Consider the following 17,150-nt stretch of genomic DNA (forward strand, 5'->3'; position numbering starts at 1 on the left):
TTATTTGTGGATCTAAATCTGGAGGAGAAAAAACTCCTTTTATTCTGAGGGGTCGAATCAGCATCATCAAAAATATATAGTCCCTTCTGTTTCCTTCCTGTCGCCACTGTTCTCATTGTTGTCTTGTCCTTTATCACAAAACCATGTCCATCAAACTCAAACCTCAGTGGATAATCAGATGTAAGCTTACTAACAGATAATAAATCCTTCTTAATTTCAAGTACCACTAGCACATCATTCAACTGTATTGGGGACTGAGTTGAACCAACCATTGCTTGTCCAACATGAGTGATAGGTAAAACTTTACCATTACCAACCATAATACCATCATGACCATTATATGGAAGTAGTGAGTGAAGAGTACCTTCATTGGCAGTCATGTGGTCAGTTGCACCTGTGTCAGGATGCCATGAAGCTGTGTCAGGAGCCTCATCCATTTTAATGGCTGCAAAACTCTGTGGAAGGTTATCATTTGTGAAAGAATGATTAAACCTATTGAAACATTTAAGAGCAGTATGATTTCTTTTGTGACATATCTGACACAACTTCTTCTTTGCCTGCTGTTTTAGAGTTTGAATTTGAAGAGGTACCACGAGACTGATTGTTGGATGAGCTTGATCTTGAGCCAGTGGATTGGCCTTGGACAAAGCCACGACCTTTTGAGTTAAAGGAACTAGTGCTAGAGTTTGGTTTCCTTTGTTTGAATGACTTTTGGCCATAAAAAACCATAGGAGGAGTAACATCAACCTTGTATCGATCAGTATAGCTTTCCAATAAAGTAACTAATTCTGAAAAAACTGGAACAGGTGGCCTAAGCATAGTGGCTGTAAAAACTTCAAAATCCTTACCAAGGCCATTGAGAAGCCACCAAGACTTCTTGTGTTCAGAAACAGGTTTGCCAATAGCAGCAAGTTCATCACAAATTGTTTTAAATCTCCTCAAATAATCACTCAAGGAATCAGATCCTTTGGTGATTGAGGTGAGTCTTTGCTTAAGTGCAAGACTCCGATCAGAAGACACCCTTGCAAAAGCATGAACAAGGGCACTCCAAACTTCTGAGGCAGTATTTAGACCAACCACAAGGCCTAAAACTTCCTTACTCAAGGTGGCTGTAAGCCATCCTTTAACAAGCCTATCAGACCTGCGCCACTTGTGATAAAGTGGATTAGACTGAGAGGTATTAGACTCATCAAGAATAAATTGTGGTGGAGTGTGTATGTCACCTGTGATAAATCCTTAAAGGTCATAGCTTTCAAGGATATTTAGCATCTGAGTTTTCCAGAGCAGGAAATTGCTGGAAGTGAGTTTGAGAGACACATAATTCGACAAATTCTGTGAGACAGGATATGGATAGGGATCTTAAGGAATGGATGAAGTCATTGAAGGAGAAGAAAGAAAAAAAAAAAAACACAACTCTCTAGCAACCCGTATTGGCTCTTGATACCATAAAGAAGTTTTTTGAGAAAAACAATCTCACGAGTTACTTGAGTGAGTGTGCTTTCATTCATTTATATATTGATCATGTACAACTGTTTCTAAACTAGGAATCTGTACAATATAGAAAGAATGCTAAAATAAATGAATTACATAATGATTATACAGCTGGATATCTTTCTAAAATCATGCATCTGTTACCATGATACAGCTTAAGGTAAGTTGCTGAAATCAAGTGATTGCTGGACTGTTTTTATTTTGTGCTTGATCTATGGCAGCTTGATCTTCATTCCTTATACCCTAATCACTCCACCCCCTCCACAAGATCCCGGGTTTCCCTTACTACTCCAGTTAACGTTTAACTTCACCCACCCTGCCGCTGGTTTACTCCACACCACCGCCCGAGGTCGGCTCATAGAAACATGCTTGATAGGCACATTAATATCGCTAAGAATCTCATAATCTCTCGGAGAAAGCCTCTTGCACTTAGATATATTCTCAAAAATTCGGCTAAGCCAAAACTTAACCGCAAGCCAAACTTCCTTTGCCGATTCATAAACCGACTCCATTCTAGCCTTACACCGTCTTACCCACTACCTTCAAGTAACTAGACATGGAAGTATGCCTACAAGGATGCCACACTGGGATGAACGTTTAGCACAACTGAACCAACAGGAAATGCGCGTGTGCCATGATGATGATGCCATGCATCAAAAACCTAAGGCCGTCGAGGCTCCCGCCAAATTGCCGTAGCAATATCTCTAGAACACAGAAAATGATCCAAAGTTTCAGAACTTCCATTCGTACAACAATCACAACGGGAGGCAAGGTTGATACCCATAGATATAATTTGAGCATCCACTGGGAAGCACTTGAACCATGCCTTCCAAACACAAACAACCACTCGTCCGGGAAGGAGTTTATGCCTAAACCAATCCTTCCATGGAAAGTCCTCACTTTGAATCTGTATGATATCCCAGGCGGATGTCGTGGAAAAGTGTCCATCCCGATTTGGTTCCCAGATGTAAACATCCGACCCCTCTTTTCTTGCCACCATCGAACGTATCACCTCAAGAGCTTTATTTTCTCCAATTAGATTCAGTAGAGCAGATTCATCCCAAACATTTCCAACCCAGAGGTCCCTGACTTGGAGACTAGGATTTGTAATATTATGAACGTCAACATTTAGAGGTCCACTCGACAGCCATTGTTCATGCCAAAAAGAGACTCTTCCTTCCATGACCCGCACCCTAGAATGATCATAAACCTCTGGAAAAACTTGCATAATAGATCTCCAAAATCGTGAACCACTTACACGTGAAGCCATCAAAACAAGATTGCCTTCTTTTACGTACTTAGCTTGGAAAAAATGGGTCCAAAGATTGTCTAACGTTAGAAGACGCCAAGCAAACTTCATATGCATGGCTTGCTGAACTTTATTAAAGTCCCGAATTCCTAAGCCTCATTCCTTGATCGGTTTATAAATAGCAGACCATGAAACCCATTTTTTTTTAGCTTTTCCGTTATACTCACCCCAAAAGAAAGTCGAGAGAATAGAATTGAGCTTAGTAAGGAGAACCTTAGGCACATTAAGCACTGCCAAAAGATGTGTCGCCATACAAGACAACACATGTCTAAGAAAGGTGAGACGACCACCTTAAGATAGAATTTTTAATTTCCACCCCGCAACCTTGTTACGAATTTTAGTCACCAAAGGTTCTAAAGCTCTAGCCATAAGATGCCCCGTCACCAATGGCACCCCCAAATAAGTAGTGGGAAAAAAACCCTCCGTAAATCCTATAATTCTAAGAAGGTTACACTTCCTAGAAAAATTAATCTTATTGGACAAAAAAAGAGCCGACTTCTCCTTTTTCAAAATCCTTTCGCAATAAACGATTGAGAACTTCCTACATGATGATAAACAAATATGGAGAAAGAGGATCCCCTTGACGTAGACCCCGAGTAGGTTTGAAAAAACCTTTGTATGTTCCATTCATCATGATCGAAAACCAATGAGACTTCATACAAGCCTCCACCAAACCACAAAACCTTTTCAGACAAGCCAAATCCCTTCAGGACCGAGCATAAGAAAGACCAACCAACTTGATCATATGCATTTGTCATATCAATCTTCAACATTACATTACCTCCATTGCTCTTGCGATGAAGAGAATGAACCATTTCTTTAGCGTTATATTCTAAAAAATATTACATCCCGGAACAAAAGCACATTGTTCCCAAGAGTTCATGCGAGGAAGCAAACTAGCCAAGCGGTTCACAAGGATCTTAGAAAAAATTTTATAGGCAACACTACACAGGCTAATAGGCCTGAACTTGTCAAAGCTCTGAGGGTCTTGCACTTTAGGAATAAGAACAATAAAAGATGCTGAATAAAACCTTGGCAGATGAGTACCTGTAAAGAAATCCCGAGCAACTACACAACATCCCTTTTAACTATTTCCCAACACTAGATAGAAAACTGAACGAAAGTTGTTTGGCCTAGGGCTACTATTTTTAGGAATTGAAGATATAAAACCCTCCAAATCTCCTCGGAAGGTTCTTGATAAAGAGAATTATTCTCCTCATCAGTCACCACCGAAGATAATAGATCATTTAAATTTGGCCGCACATTAGGCCCCTTTCTCGTGAGGAACTTCTGAAAATAGTGAACTGCCTCAGTGTGAACCATTTCTGGTGAATCCAAACCAACCCCATTAGGAAGTGTCATTTTTGAAATAGTCGATGTTCTCCTACTTTGATTTACAAAGGCATGAAAAAACTTTGTGTTGTGATCTCCTTCCTCAACCCATTTCCTTTTTTCTTGTTGCGCTAATCTCAGTTATTCTCTATTTTCCCATACTTCCAATTCAGCCTTAGTGCATAAATCAATGTTTTGAATACCGTACCGGATGGCGTACCGGTCAAGACACTGGAACGAAATATTTCGATACCGGTACCGTTTCGTGTACCGTTTCGGAATAGTCGATATATGAATAAATTATATATATAAATATATATAACAATTATATTCTAAAATAATAGTTTATATATGAATAAATTATATATAAATACATACATACATATAAATTATAAATAGTCTAATCTAAATTGGGGGTCAAAAAATAAACTTGTAGTTTGAAAAAACGAAAAAAAAAAAACACAGGCCGAAATATCGGCCGGTACCGGCCGAAATATAGGCCGGTACAGGCCGAAATTTAGGCCGAAACGGCCGGTATTTTGGCCGGTACGGTATATATCTAGTACCTGTACCGGCCGGACGGCCGAAACGAAAAATTTCGGCCGTACCGGCCGGTACGGTACGAAATTAAAAACATTGGCATAAATACTCATGCTCCAATTCAGACTGGAAACCATCTTAAAGCTTGAATTCAAGAAACTCCATGCGTTCTTCTAAGGCTTTAATGGACTGATCCACTCGGCCAAAAACCTCCTTTTTCCATGTTTGCAGAGTCATTTTAAGCCTCTTAAGCTTGGCAGCCAACTGAAATAGCCCCGTACCATATACCTCTTCCCTCCAAACATCCTCCACGCACTTCCTATAATTCTCATGTGTACACCACATACTTTGAAAGCGGAACGGAGAAGGACCATAAGAATTCACTTCCTTATCAAATCGGATCAACATAGGGCAATGATCTGAGGACTTACGATTAGAAATTAAGGATGAACTTTTGAAAACCATTGGAATAAGGCAGTATTTGATAGAGCCCGATCCAAGCGTGCCCAACACTTGGACGTACCTTTATGACCATTACACCATGACATTATGCAGCCACTAGAACCAATCTCCACGAGCCCACAATTATGGATGCATGAGTTAAATTCAGCCATAGCTGATAAAGGCCTTGGGTTTCCACCTATCCGCTCACCATCTTCTCGAATGAAATTAAAGTCACCCACCACAATCCAGGGAGCATCATCAATATCCTGCCAAAGTTCTCTACATTCCACTTGTGAGCACTTAGCATACACAAATGACACATAGATCCGCTTGTCTTTCTTCGTAAAGCACCCATGAATAAATTGGTCAGACATGCTTTGCACTTCAAAAATTAAATCAGCATTCCAAAACACCCAAATCATACCCCCTATTGCTTCATTAGACCAATAAGAAGAACCAAGAAACCATGCCCAGAAATCCATAGAAACCTCTTCAGCAAAAGGTTCAGAAACTGCCAGAACAAGAGGGCTAAAATATTTAACCAAACATTTTAATCTTCTTTTGGACGTATGCAATCCACGCACATTCCACACCATAAGCTTCTCAATCATAAATTCAGTTTTGCAGGACAAGAACTAACCAGTCGAGATTGATGCAATTCCTGGCTCACTGATTTCTTCAAACAAGGCATCAGATTGTTTAAATCCGAATCCGAACCATAACCCTTCTCTTTGGCCAAATTATGACAAGGTTCACTTTCTTCCTAATCCGAACTGTATGCGTCATTTACCACAGCCGCTGTGATAGTATTTTCCAGTGTTAGCATTTCAGAAACCAAATCCTGGTGACCCTTTAAAAACTGCCGAAACAATGAGACTCCCTCCTGCATGGCAATATCACCCTCAACCTCCCAGTTCCTCTCTAAAGATTTAATCAGAACCATCTACAAATCAGCACTTTCATGGTCACTGAGAGACTCCTTCTGCATATCATTAGAACCCGCTTGTGCCAAAACCTGTACATCCTCACATAGCACCGAGTCACAACCAACAAACCCCTTTCCTTTGAGTTCTGAAACAAACTCCATATCCCCAATGCACTCCACCAATCCACTAGCTGAAGGTTCCTTCCGTGCCTGCACTACTAAATCTTTACTAAGGACCTCAATTGGTTTATAAACAATTGGTTTATAAGCTATTTAGTCTGCCAATTAACCCCTAGGGGTTGGCTCAAATGGTAAAGGCCCTGGGCTTAGGGGTATACCCCCTAGGTCTAAGGTTCAAATCCCCTTGAGTGCAAATAATCTCTAAGGGTTAATTCACAACCATTTAGCTAGTGACATTTGTCTAGTCTAGTCACACTAACTAAGAAAATTCAAATGCACAATAGGTGTTTGTAAAAAGTTCTTAAAGAATATTTTGCTCTTGAATAATCCCATTTGATTCAGAATATTTCTTCACGTACATTTCTAATATATGCCAGTACAATGTATAGACTTTTACATAACAGAATTGTCAGAGAACAACCATTTAGCTAATGACACTTGTCTAGCCTAGTCACACTAATTTGTTATAGGAAGATTCGACAACAATGTTTCCAATATTCCAGAGTCATCCTTAGGTGCTAATGTTTTTGATGCCTTAACATCCCCCCGTGATTCAAGCGGCACTATGGTAAGAGTAAGGCTTGATCAGAGTTGCAAAAATTGATTAGTAGAAAGGGGTTTTGTAAGAATATCAGCAAGCTGGTCATTGCTAGAGACAAAAGATACTTGCAATGATTTTGTTGCCACCCTCTCACAAACAAAGTAATAATCAAGCTCCACATGTTTGGTGCGAGAATGCATAATTGGATTCATGGACAAGTAGGTAGCCCTAAGATTGTTACACCATAGTGTAGGAGGAGCAGGAAGTGATATGCCAATTTCACCCAAGAGAGATTGCAGCCAAAGAAGCTCACAAGTAGTGTTAGCCAAGGATTTATACTCGACCTCCGTAGAAGACCGAGCAACAGTAAGCTGTTTATTGGATCCCCAAGAACTCAAATGGTTCCCAAAGTAAATATAGAACCCTCTTGTGGATCGACGGTCATCAGGGTATCCAGCCCAATCGACATCAGAGAAAATAGATAAAAGATGAGGAGATTTTGCAGAAAGAAATAGACCCAAGTACCGAGTGTTGTTGAGAAACGAAGAATTCTTTTAACAGCTGTCTAGTGGGGAAGCTGAGGAGAATGCATAAATTGGCATACACGATTTACAGCAAAAGAGATATCCAGATGAGTAAAGGAAATGTATTGTAAACTCTCAACAACACTACGATACAAATGAGGATCCTCAAAGGTATGACCATCTAGAGCAGACAATTTTTCAGATGAAGACATTGGAGTGGAAATAGACTTAAGATTAATGCATGTTGATTTTATGTAGTAAATCATCAATGTATTTGAATTGAGATAAGAAAATACCAAAGGAAGTTCTGTGCACTTCAATACCAAGGAAGTAATGTAGATTTCCGAGATCCTTAATAGGGAAGGAGTCTCGCAAGGTAGCAATGAAATCAGTAATCAACACAGAACTAGACCCAGTCACGATTATATCGTCAACATAAACTAAAACAAACAAACAATCCAATCCAATATGCATGATGAACAATGATGAATCTGAAGCAGAGTTACGAAACCCTAATGACAAGAATTTGTCACTGAGCTTGGCAAACCAGGCTCTAGGCACCTGTTTTAACCCATAAATAGACTTTTACAACTTACATACATGGTGAGGAAAATCAAGATTGATGAACCCGAGGGGTTGTTTCATGTACACCACCTCTTCAAGGTCGCCGTGAAGGAATGCGTTTTGTATATTCAGTTGGTGAAGTGCCCAGTTTGAAGAGGCTTTAAGAGAAAAAAGAAGTTGGACTGTGGTGGATTTCACAACAAGGCTGTAAGTCTTAATAAAATCAATACTGGGTTGCTGATGAAACCCTTGAGCTAAAAGCTGAACTTTGCGTCTCTTAAGTGTTCCATCAGCTATCCGTTTGGTCTTTAGGATCCACTTAGAACCAAGAAGATTATATGTGGAAGAGAAAGGAACAAGGGACCAGGTTTGATTTAGAAGTAGGGCATCGAACTTAGTGGCCATGGTTGTTCTCCATTCAAGGTGTTTAGAAGCTTCAGTGAAACAAGGGGGCTCCTCAGGAATGATGGTAGAAGAATGTGAAGGATTTGAAGCAAAGGAAGAGAGAGAGAGAGAGACCGAGGGTTTAAAGAGAGACTAAGAAATAGCCCCATCTGTGCGCTGAAGAGGGCGTAGACTATTTGTTTGAGATCGTGTAACCATGGAATGCTTAGAAGTGTGGGAGCTCAATGGCTAAGAAGAACCAGAGGGAATGGAAGAAGGCGCATCGGCAAGACTAGGGTTTCTGTGAGAGGAAGATGGAGGAGAATGAATGTGTGATGGGTCTGGGCTCGATGGATGTGGATGTTGAGGTGAAGAGTATGGGTCTATTAAGTGAGATGAGGAAATGGGTGATGTGGGTTCAGACTGAGTGTGTATGGACGGATAGTGTATGGGCTCAAGAGTATGGGCTGAGACGTAGTAGGTAAAACACTTAATGAAAATGGGAAATTAAGGCATGAGGACGTGTTCGGATCTGGGCTAGAGCGTTGAGTTGAATTAGTGGGTTGAGAGAATGGAAATATGGTTTCATTGAAGAGAACGTCTTGGAAACATAGGTACGGCCCAATCCAATATGATAGCAGAAATAACCCTTATGATCCGGGCTGTAGCCCAAGAAAACACAATGTTTGGAGTGGTACTCAAGTTTATGATGATTATAAGGCCTTAAATTAGGCTAACATGCTGACCCAAACACCCGAAGAAATGAATAATCCGGTGGTGTACCCAACAAAATTTTAAATGGAGAGTGATTTTGAAGCACTGGAGTGGGCATACAATTTATTAAATATGTAGCAGTTTGGAAAGTTTCGGCCTAATAAATTTTTGGGACCGAAGCATGAGAAAGTAGTGACAAGCCCGTTTCAATTATATGGCGATGACGCCGTTCGACACTTCCATTTTATTGGTGAGAATAAGGACAACTTAGACGATGATAATTCCAAAATGTTGAAAAATGGGATGGAGGGGTCGAAATTCACCCCCTCCGTCAGTTTGGACAACAAGGATTTTTGTAGACAACTAAGTATGAACGTAGTTGAGAAAGGCCGAGAAGATAGCGGGAACATTTGATTTAAGTTACATAGGAAAAAGCCAGATGAACTTAGAACAATCATCCACAATAGAAAGAAAATAACGAGACCCTTTTGTAGAAATAACAGAAGCTGGATCCCATACATCCATGAACAACAAATTAAAAGGTAAACTAGAACGATAAGAATATGTTGAATGTGGTAGAGCATGACCTTTGGCAATGGAGCAAGTTGAGCAAGAGTGAGGCTTATAGTGAGAGGAAGACAAAACCGTCATATAATCAATGAAGTGGTACAGGAGGAAGGGTGACCCAGTTGAGAGTGCCACAACTGAGCTAAAGTCTGAACACCTAAAAAGGCTTGAGCAGTAGTCGAACGGGGCACAACAGCCGATTGGAATACATACATGCCATCCTTAACGCGCCCCTGAAGAAGTGTTTCTTGGGAACGAGCATCCTTCACAAAAAACATGGAAGAGTGAAACTCAAAAAATACATTGTTATCATGAAAAAATTGACGGACAGAGAGGAGATTACGAGATATACAAGGAACATGAAGAAGATTTTTAAGAAGAAATTTGCCATTATTGGTGTTGAAATGAGTGGATCCAACATGCTGACTAGGTAGACCAGATCCATCCCCAATGCACACTTGATCTGATCCTTGATAAAGACTTGAGTCCACATTAAGGTTCTGAACATCATAGGTGAAATGGTGTGTAGCATTTGTGTCTGGGAACCATGTAGTTGATGATGTAGGAGCCGAGTTAAGAGTCGAGTAGTTGGCAGTAAATGTAGGTGGAGGAGGAGTGGGATAAACGTGATCATATCTATAGTAGCAGGCAGAGGCTAGATGGCTAGGTTTGTAACAAACTTGACACACATGACGCATGTCTGGGTAGAGAAAAAAGGAGTATGGCTGTTGAGGGGGTTGAGGAATAATGCCTCTGCCATTACACTGACCTTGTCGTCCACCTAGAAAAGAATTACCGCGACCTCGAGAGGGATGAGCATGAGGTGTATATTTGGAAGTATTATTGGCAGCAACAGTAGTACCCGAGAGAAAGGTTTGGGTTTGATGAGAAAGCCTGGATTCGTGATTCAAGAGATAACTAAAAATTTGATGGGGGAAGAGAGAATATGGGCGAGTAATGAGAGAGGTGACAAGGCTTTCGTATTCGGTACCAAGACCGGCAAGAAGATAAATCGAGAGCTCGACATCATTTAGAGGATGTCCCGAAGCAATCAAAGTTGAAGCAAGTGATCTGACTTTGTTGTAATAGTCAGTCATAGATTTGGGCCCTTTCTTGATGGAGGCCAGTTGAAATTTCGTATGAATAAGATGAGCAGAAGTCTTAGCAACAAACAGATTTTGCAGGATTGTCCAGACCTCACAAGAGGTAGAACAATCCAAAGCCTGAGCCAACACTGAAATCGATAGAGAGGAATTTATGGTGGAGATGATGAACTTATTCTGAAGGCTCCATTAAGCATGCGCAAGATTCGGCTGATCATTAAGAGTTGCAGATGGTTGAAGAAATGAGCCATCAACAAGCCGAATGAGCTAATGTCCTTCCAAGAAAGGGACGATTTGGGCTTTTCAAAGTAAATAATTGTCAATGGTAAGTTTGATGTTAATGAAATGAGAAGCAGTGTTGAGAAGGGAGGGATTAAACGGGATAGAGAGGATGTATTTGTAGAAGAAGCCATGAATGGGAAAAGGAAGAATCGGATGTTAGTCCTTTTGGCTCAAGACACCATGTTGAAGCTAAGAAAATTTAAATGCATAGCAGGTGATTGTAAAAATTTCTTAAATAATATTTTGCTCTTGAATAATCCCATTTGCTTCAAAATATTTCTTCACGTACATTTCCAATGTATGCTAGTACAATATATAGACTTTTACATAACAAAATTGTCAGATAACAACCATTTAGCTAGTGACACTTGTCTAGCATAGTCACACTAATTTGTTACAAGAAGATTCGGCATCAATGTTTTCCAATATTCCAAAGTCATCCGTAAGTGCTAATGTTTCTGATGCCTTAACAAGGATCATCTATATATAACGAAAACTACGGATCAAAGGGTGTTGTAGAATCGATCGAAGGTATATTATAAGAACAACAATAGCTTTTATTTCTGAACAAATTGAAGCTATATATACCTATGTACTTACCAGCTCCAGGGCCAACCGCCAATTCCAGATCAATTTGCCAAAGCCCCAACTGCACACTAGAGCTAGGAGAGAATCACAATATTGCTTTTTTGCTTCTCCAATCTTTTTAATTTTCCTTTCATTTTTTTGTAAGAGAAATGTTTAATTACAAAAAGATTTCGTAAAGGTAAACTCACAAATTGACGTGGCTTAATCATGTGGTACGTTAGATTCTAAAATTACTTTTATTGTAAAATAGATATAACGTACGTGATATATAAATTCATGTCAGTTTGTGAATTTACTTTTGTATGATTATTTTGTAGCTATAATACTTCTTGGTTGGTAAAACAAAAACTCGAGCAAGAGATTCCATTGATTATAGAGCTGGGGATACATGCTTAGTAGTACTTTAACCATTGATAGATCTGGAACATTTTGACATTGATATATTATATATAGTATTGTTCTAATTTGATGAGGATTATAAGGCTATATACCTCAATATATAAGACTAATCAAATTACAAATGAATCTGTCTACAATTATTTACATATTAATTAATCCATGCAATTTCATGTAATAAATACCAACGCTGATTAATTTAGCTGGCCAATATTCTTTCTCTAGTTGCCACTCAAGATGACAATTCGTGTTTTCAAGTCATGTCCGTGTCATCTCAAATCATGAACATTCGACTATATAGGTCAACCCGATCTCGACCTGTTAAGCTAAACATGTCAAAATTTCAAACCCTAAATCTGACCCATTTAGATAATGGGTTGTGTCGTATCACCTGTTTTGACCCGTTTAATAAGTAATTAGAAATAGGTTAGCACGACACAACTCATTTAAAACCGTGTTATATAAATATGATGAACTAACATGCATAACTCATTTGACCTAATTAATATAATTTTTCATAAAAGTTAAAATATATATTTGTTAGTTGCCACAATATCTTGAAAAAAAATTAAGACTATCAACTAATAAAAAATATCAAAATTTTTCAAATTTTAACATATAATAAATTAACTAATATTATAAAATATACAATAACAAATATGAACATAGGTCCAGAATTATAATTCCAACAATAAAACATAAGTATACTGAAAAATACCAATATCACAATCCAACAATTATAAATTATAATTATTTTGAAATAAAATCTAAATAGGTAAAAACAAGTTGATTCAGGTTAAGTAGATTGATCTGTTTATCAATCATGTTTTAACAGGTTAATCCGTTTTGACCCGAAATCATTAACATCAAACTCAAACCCGCTAAATACGAATCATGAAATAAAGTTAATTTGTTGGTTTCCAAAGAATCAAAGATGGAGTAGCATAGAAGAAATTCGAAAGGAATCGAGCAAAGCTGACACCGTCTTTTTTTTTTTTTTTTCCCCCAACACCACACTACATTACGTGCGCAAGAGTTTAAACTATAAAGCTTAATTAAGTGTAGTATGGGTATAAATTTGATCATGCTGTCATAGAACTGATCATTCGATATGATTAATTGGTACCAATCATCGATCGATGTGCATGAGAATCGTTTTCAACGTTAAACTCGTAATTAATGAGGCCCTAAGAATAAGCTCAAACAGAAACTGATGGTCAAGAAAAGAAGCATAAGAATAATTAATGGCTTAAAGATCTTTCATAACCTTTGATTTTGGAATCACTTGTAACTTGCATGCAGAAATTAAGAGTAGCGATGAAGACTGCAAAGCTCGTTAATTTGTGATAGCTATGACGTGGAAAGCATGCATTTTGTTTTGAGAGAGAGAGAGAGAGAGAGAGAGAGTATATATAGGAGGGGAGGGTAACTATCAGGGTACATTGTGATCTACCATAAAGAGAGAAATTGAACATTCCATATATCAGTGTGGCGAGGCGTTCTCAGGTACTGTACGATCGTTTCTAATTTCTAGCAAACTTAATCTTGCAGGTGTGTTTAATTTACTCCCCCCGTTTCACTACTTTACACCTATATATATATATATATAATATAGTTTTGGGTTTAGAACAATCTTTCAAAGCTGAAATATCAGTGAGCTGAGCTGAGTATACGAGTCGAGTACTCCAGCAGCTGGTACGTACATTATCTTGTAATTATTCTAATAACTCATCATGACATGGATGCCTAGATAGGTAAGATACTGGTCACTAGATTTGGTTATCCCTATGATTATAATTTGTGTGGTAGCTAGGAGTGGTAACATGTGATACGAAATATGAATTCAATATGAAACAGCATGGATTAATTACGTTAATAATTGTAGACAGATTCATTTATAATTTGATTAGTCATATATATTGAGGTATATAGCCTTATAATCCTCATCAAATTAGGACAATACTATATATAATATATCAATGTCAAAATGTTCCAGATCTATTGACGGTTAAAGTACTACAAAGCATGTGTCCCCGGTTCTATGATCAATGGAATCTCTTGCTCAAGTTTTTGTTTTACCAACCGAGAAGTATTATAGCTAAAAAAAATAACATAAAAGTAAATTTATAAACTGACATGACTTTATATGTTACGCACATTATATCTACTTTACAATAAAAATAGTTTTAGAATTTAACGTATCACATGATCAAGTCACGTCAATTTGTGAGTTTATCTATATAGAATCTTTTTATAGTTAAAATATTTCTCTTACAAAAAATGAAAGGTAAATTAAAAATGAAAAGAGGGGAGAAGCAAAAAAGCAATATTGTGATTCATTTCTAGCTCCAGTGATGTGCAGTAGTAGTGGCTTTGGCAAACTGATCTGGAATTGGGGGCTGGCCGCTGGAGCAAATGGTGCCTGATCTTTGATATGAGCAGGAACTGAATATTTCTATATTTGATCTTGTGTGTCTTAGTCACGATTGTTGCTTATCCATGATCTGCATGTCACTCTGTAGGAGAAAAAGGGAACTTGAGGTTCAAAACTGATGGCAGCGGAGGACGGGACGTCTGATCATACTACGATCATTGACATGGAGCTAGCTTTGCCGCCTGCCTTCCTGTGGCCCGAGTGTTGCATCTACAAGATCCCCAGAGAGCTCTGCATGTTCAACGAAAAGGCTTACTCTCCAAGGCTTATTTCAATCGGCCCTCTTCATCATGGCAAGAGAGGACTGAAGAAGAGGGATATGTTGAAGCTCAGATATTTCAGGAATTTCTTTTATCGGACCCAGAAAAAACAGGAGGATTTTTATAAACTCATTGACAACGAATTCCATCGAGTGTTAAGGTCCTATTCAGAGTTTGATCTCGCTCCTGAATATTTACTTAAAGTGATCCTCTTGGATGCCATCTTTATCATCGAGTTATTCTTGAATACTGCTAGGAACCCAGATGACCAAAACGATGAAATATTGAGTAAACCATGGCTGAGACATGCTATAAGGGTTGACTTGATGTTACTTGAGAATCAGATTCCATATTTTGTTCTCAAGGAATTATATGAATATGCCTTCATGGACGATAATCGAAGCGAGGAGCAACGTGTTGTTACCCTCAGCTTTCTTACGCTTACATATAATTACTTTTGTTTGAGTTATGAGCAGGGACACATGGAAGAGGAAGGAGACCCAAACCATTTCACTGATTTGCTGCGAACATTTCATTGTCGTCCGTTCCTTTCAAAGATTATCCCGGCAACAAGAGACCCTGACGAGAGGGAGATCAGGATGGTGGTCATGCCCATCAAACATCTATATACTGCGACAAAGCTGGACGAGGCAGGAGTGAAATTCAAGGCAGTAGAAGAAAACGTAAGCTTTCTTGACATAAAATTCCAGAAGAATAGTTGCTTGGATTTCTGTCCATGCTTCACTTCCTCATGGCTTTTGAATTGCTTACCATGCCTGAAATACTTCCCATGCATGGTGCGCATGCAAACTTTCTTGGAAGTCCCGCACTTGGTGGTAGATGATCGAACTGAAACTCTTTTCCGAAACATCATGGCCCTGGAGGAGTGCCATTATCCAAGGGAAGCTTACTTCTGTAATTACGTTAGCCTCTTGGATTTTCTTATATCCGATGAAAAAGACGTGGAATTGCTTGTCGACAAAAAGGTTTTTCGGAATCAACTTGGTAGCAATGCAGAAGTGGCGACTCTGATTAACAATCTGTGCCCCGATCAGATTGGGGATGCTTCATCCATTTTCTATGATCTCAGTCGACTGCTGAATAAGCACTGTGATAACCCTTGGAACCGTACCTTGGCAACCATGTCAAGCGTGTATTTCCCTAATATTTGGAGAGGTACTGCAACTGTGGTTGGGCTAATTATCCTGGGATTCACTTTCTGGAATTTTCTTAGGCCTTATGTTTCGTAGACGTCTAATATTTTGGAGTGCTTTGCTTCAATAACCTCCATCTTAATATGTTCTACCGAATTTTTTCATATGTTGTTTGTATACGGGCTGTTTGGGTTTTTGTGCTTGGTTTTTTTTTTTTTTTTGTGGCAATGAGCTTGGTAATAAGCTGGTTATCATCTTGGAATGCATGTCAGCTTACAGCATTACTTCGCCATAAGTGAAGATATTTTTTAATAAAGTCTAGGCGTCGCCTAGTTTCATTAAAATAAAAAAATGATGAATATATATTAAGTAATTTATGGCTGTAATACTAAGGAAATCATGATGTTATTTAATAATTTCACTCATGTCGTCCGTTCCTATAAAAAAATCTGTATGTGCAAGGAAAGCTGGCGAGGCAGGAGTGATTAAATACTTGACAGAAAACTCCAGATCGAAGATTATTTGCTCGATTGCTCATCTCCATGTATATATGCTTCAATGTTTCACGGCTTTTGAATTGCTTACCATGCATATTGCATGCTTAAAATACTTTCTTGGTATCGAGTCCCATACAGTGCTAGGCGGTACACGACATTAATAATACACATATATGCATGGATAATATATATAGGATTATTTTTATAAAAGGAGTATTAAAACTAAATATTCTGAAAAATTAAATTTTATTAGGTAGTTAATACTAAATGGTCATGTGGATAATGTAATATCTACACTAACTTACAAATAATTTTTTTTATAAAAAAAATATGAGAAATTCTATTTGCAGTCCTCAAGTGAGGATTGCGTATACAGACTCATTGATATATTTTATTAAATGGAAATTATTATAATTTGAGAGGGATATTATTGTAATTTTAAAAAAGTTTTAAAGATAAAATTATCCAGACTTACATGAACAGTTCCAAATGGAGACGGTATGTGGCATTACTCTAAAAAAAAAAAAAAAAAAATCCAAAAGCTCTGCATGTGTTGTGTGTGGGATCGAGATCGAAACACGTAGACACTTTTTTCCCCTTTTTATCTAAGATGCTTACGCAATTTAATAAAGCAAAGTAAAGAAATAGGGTAGTAATAGGGTTACTACCCGTTTACTATCCAAGTACATTTTAAATTTTTTTTATCATTTTTTTTAAGTATTTTTTTAACATCTTTGATCATTAAGAAAAAATTAAAAAAATATATAATTTTACTAATATTCACTTCCTTAATCATTAAGTAAAATAAAAAATTAAAAAAAAAATCAAATACAAATTAGGTAGTAAATAGATAGTAGTAGGATAGTAACCCTATCATTATTCAAGGAAAAAAAGCCGGCGAAAATGAGAGTACGCACAACT

General features: G+C 38.1%; 1 protein-coding gene across 1 annotated transcript; it reads left to right on the forward strand.

Moving 5' to 3' along the window:
* The first annotated feature begins 14,436 nt into the window (after positions 1-14,436).
* LOC108987782 (UPF0481 protein At3g47200-like) lies at positions 14,437-15,828 on the forward strand. Its single transcript, XM_035690337.1, has one exon. It carries the CDS (start codon positions 14,437-14,439, stop codon positions 15,826-15,828), a length of 1,392 nt encoding a protein of 463 aa, XP_035546230.1.
* Positions 15,829-17,150: the final 1,322 nt, after the last annotated feature.

Source organism: Juglans regia, chromosome 5 (assembly GCF_001411555.2).
Source record: "Juglans regia cultivar Chandler chromosome 5, Walnut 2.0, whole genome shotgun sequence".
Taxonomy (NCBI): Eukaryota; Viridiplantae; Streptophyta; class Magnoliopsida; order Fagales; family Juglandaceae; genus Juglans; species Juglans regia.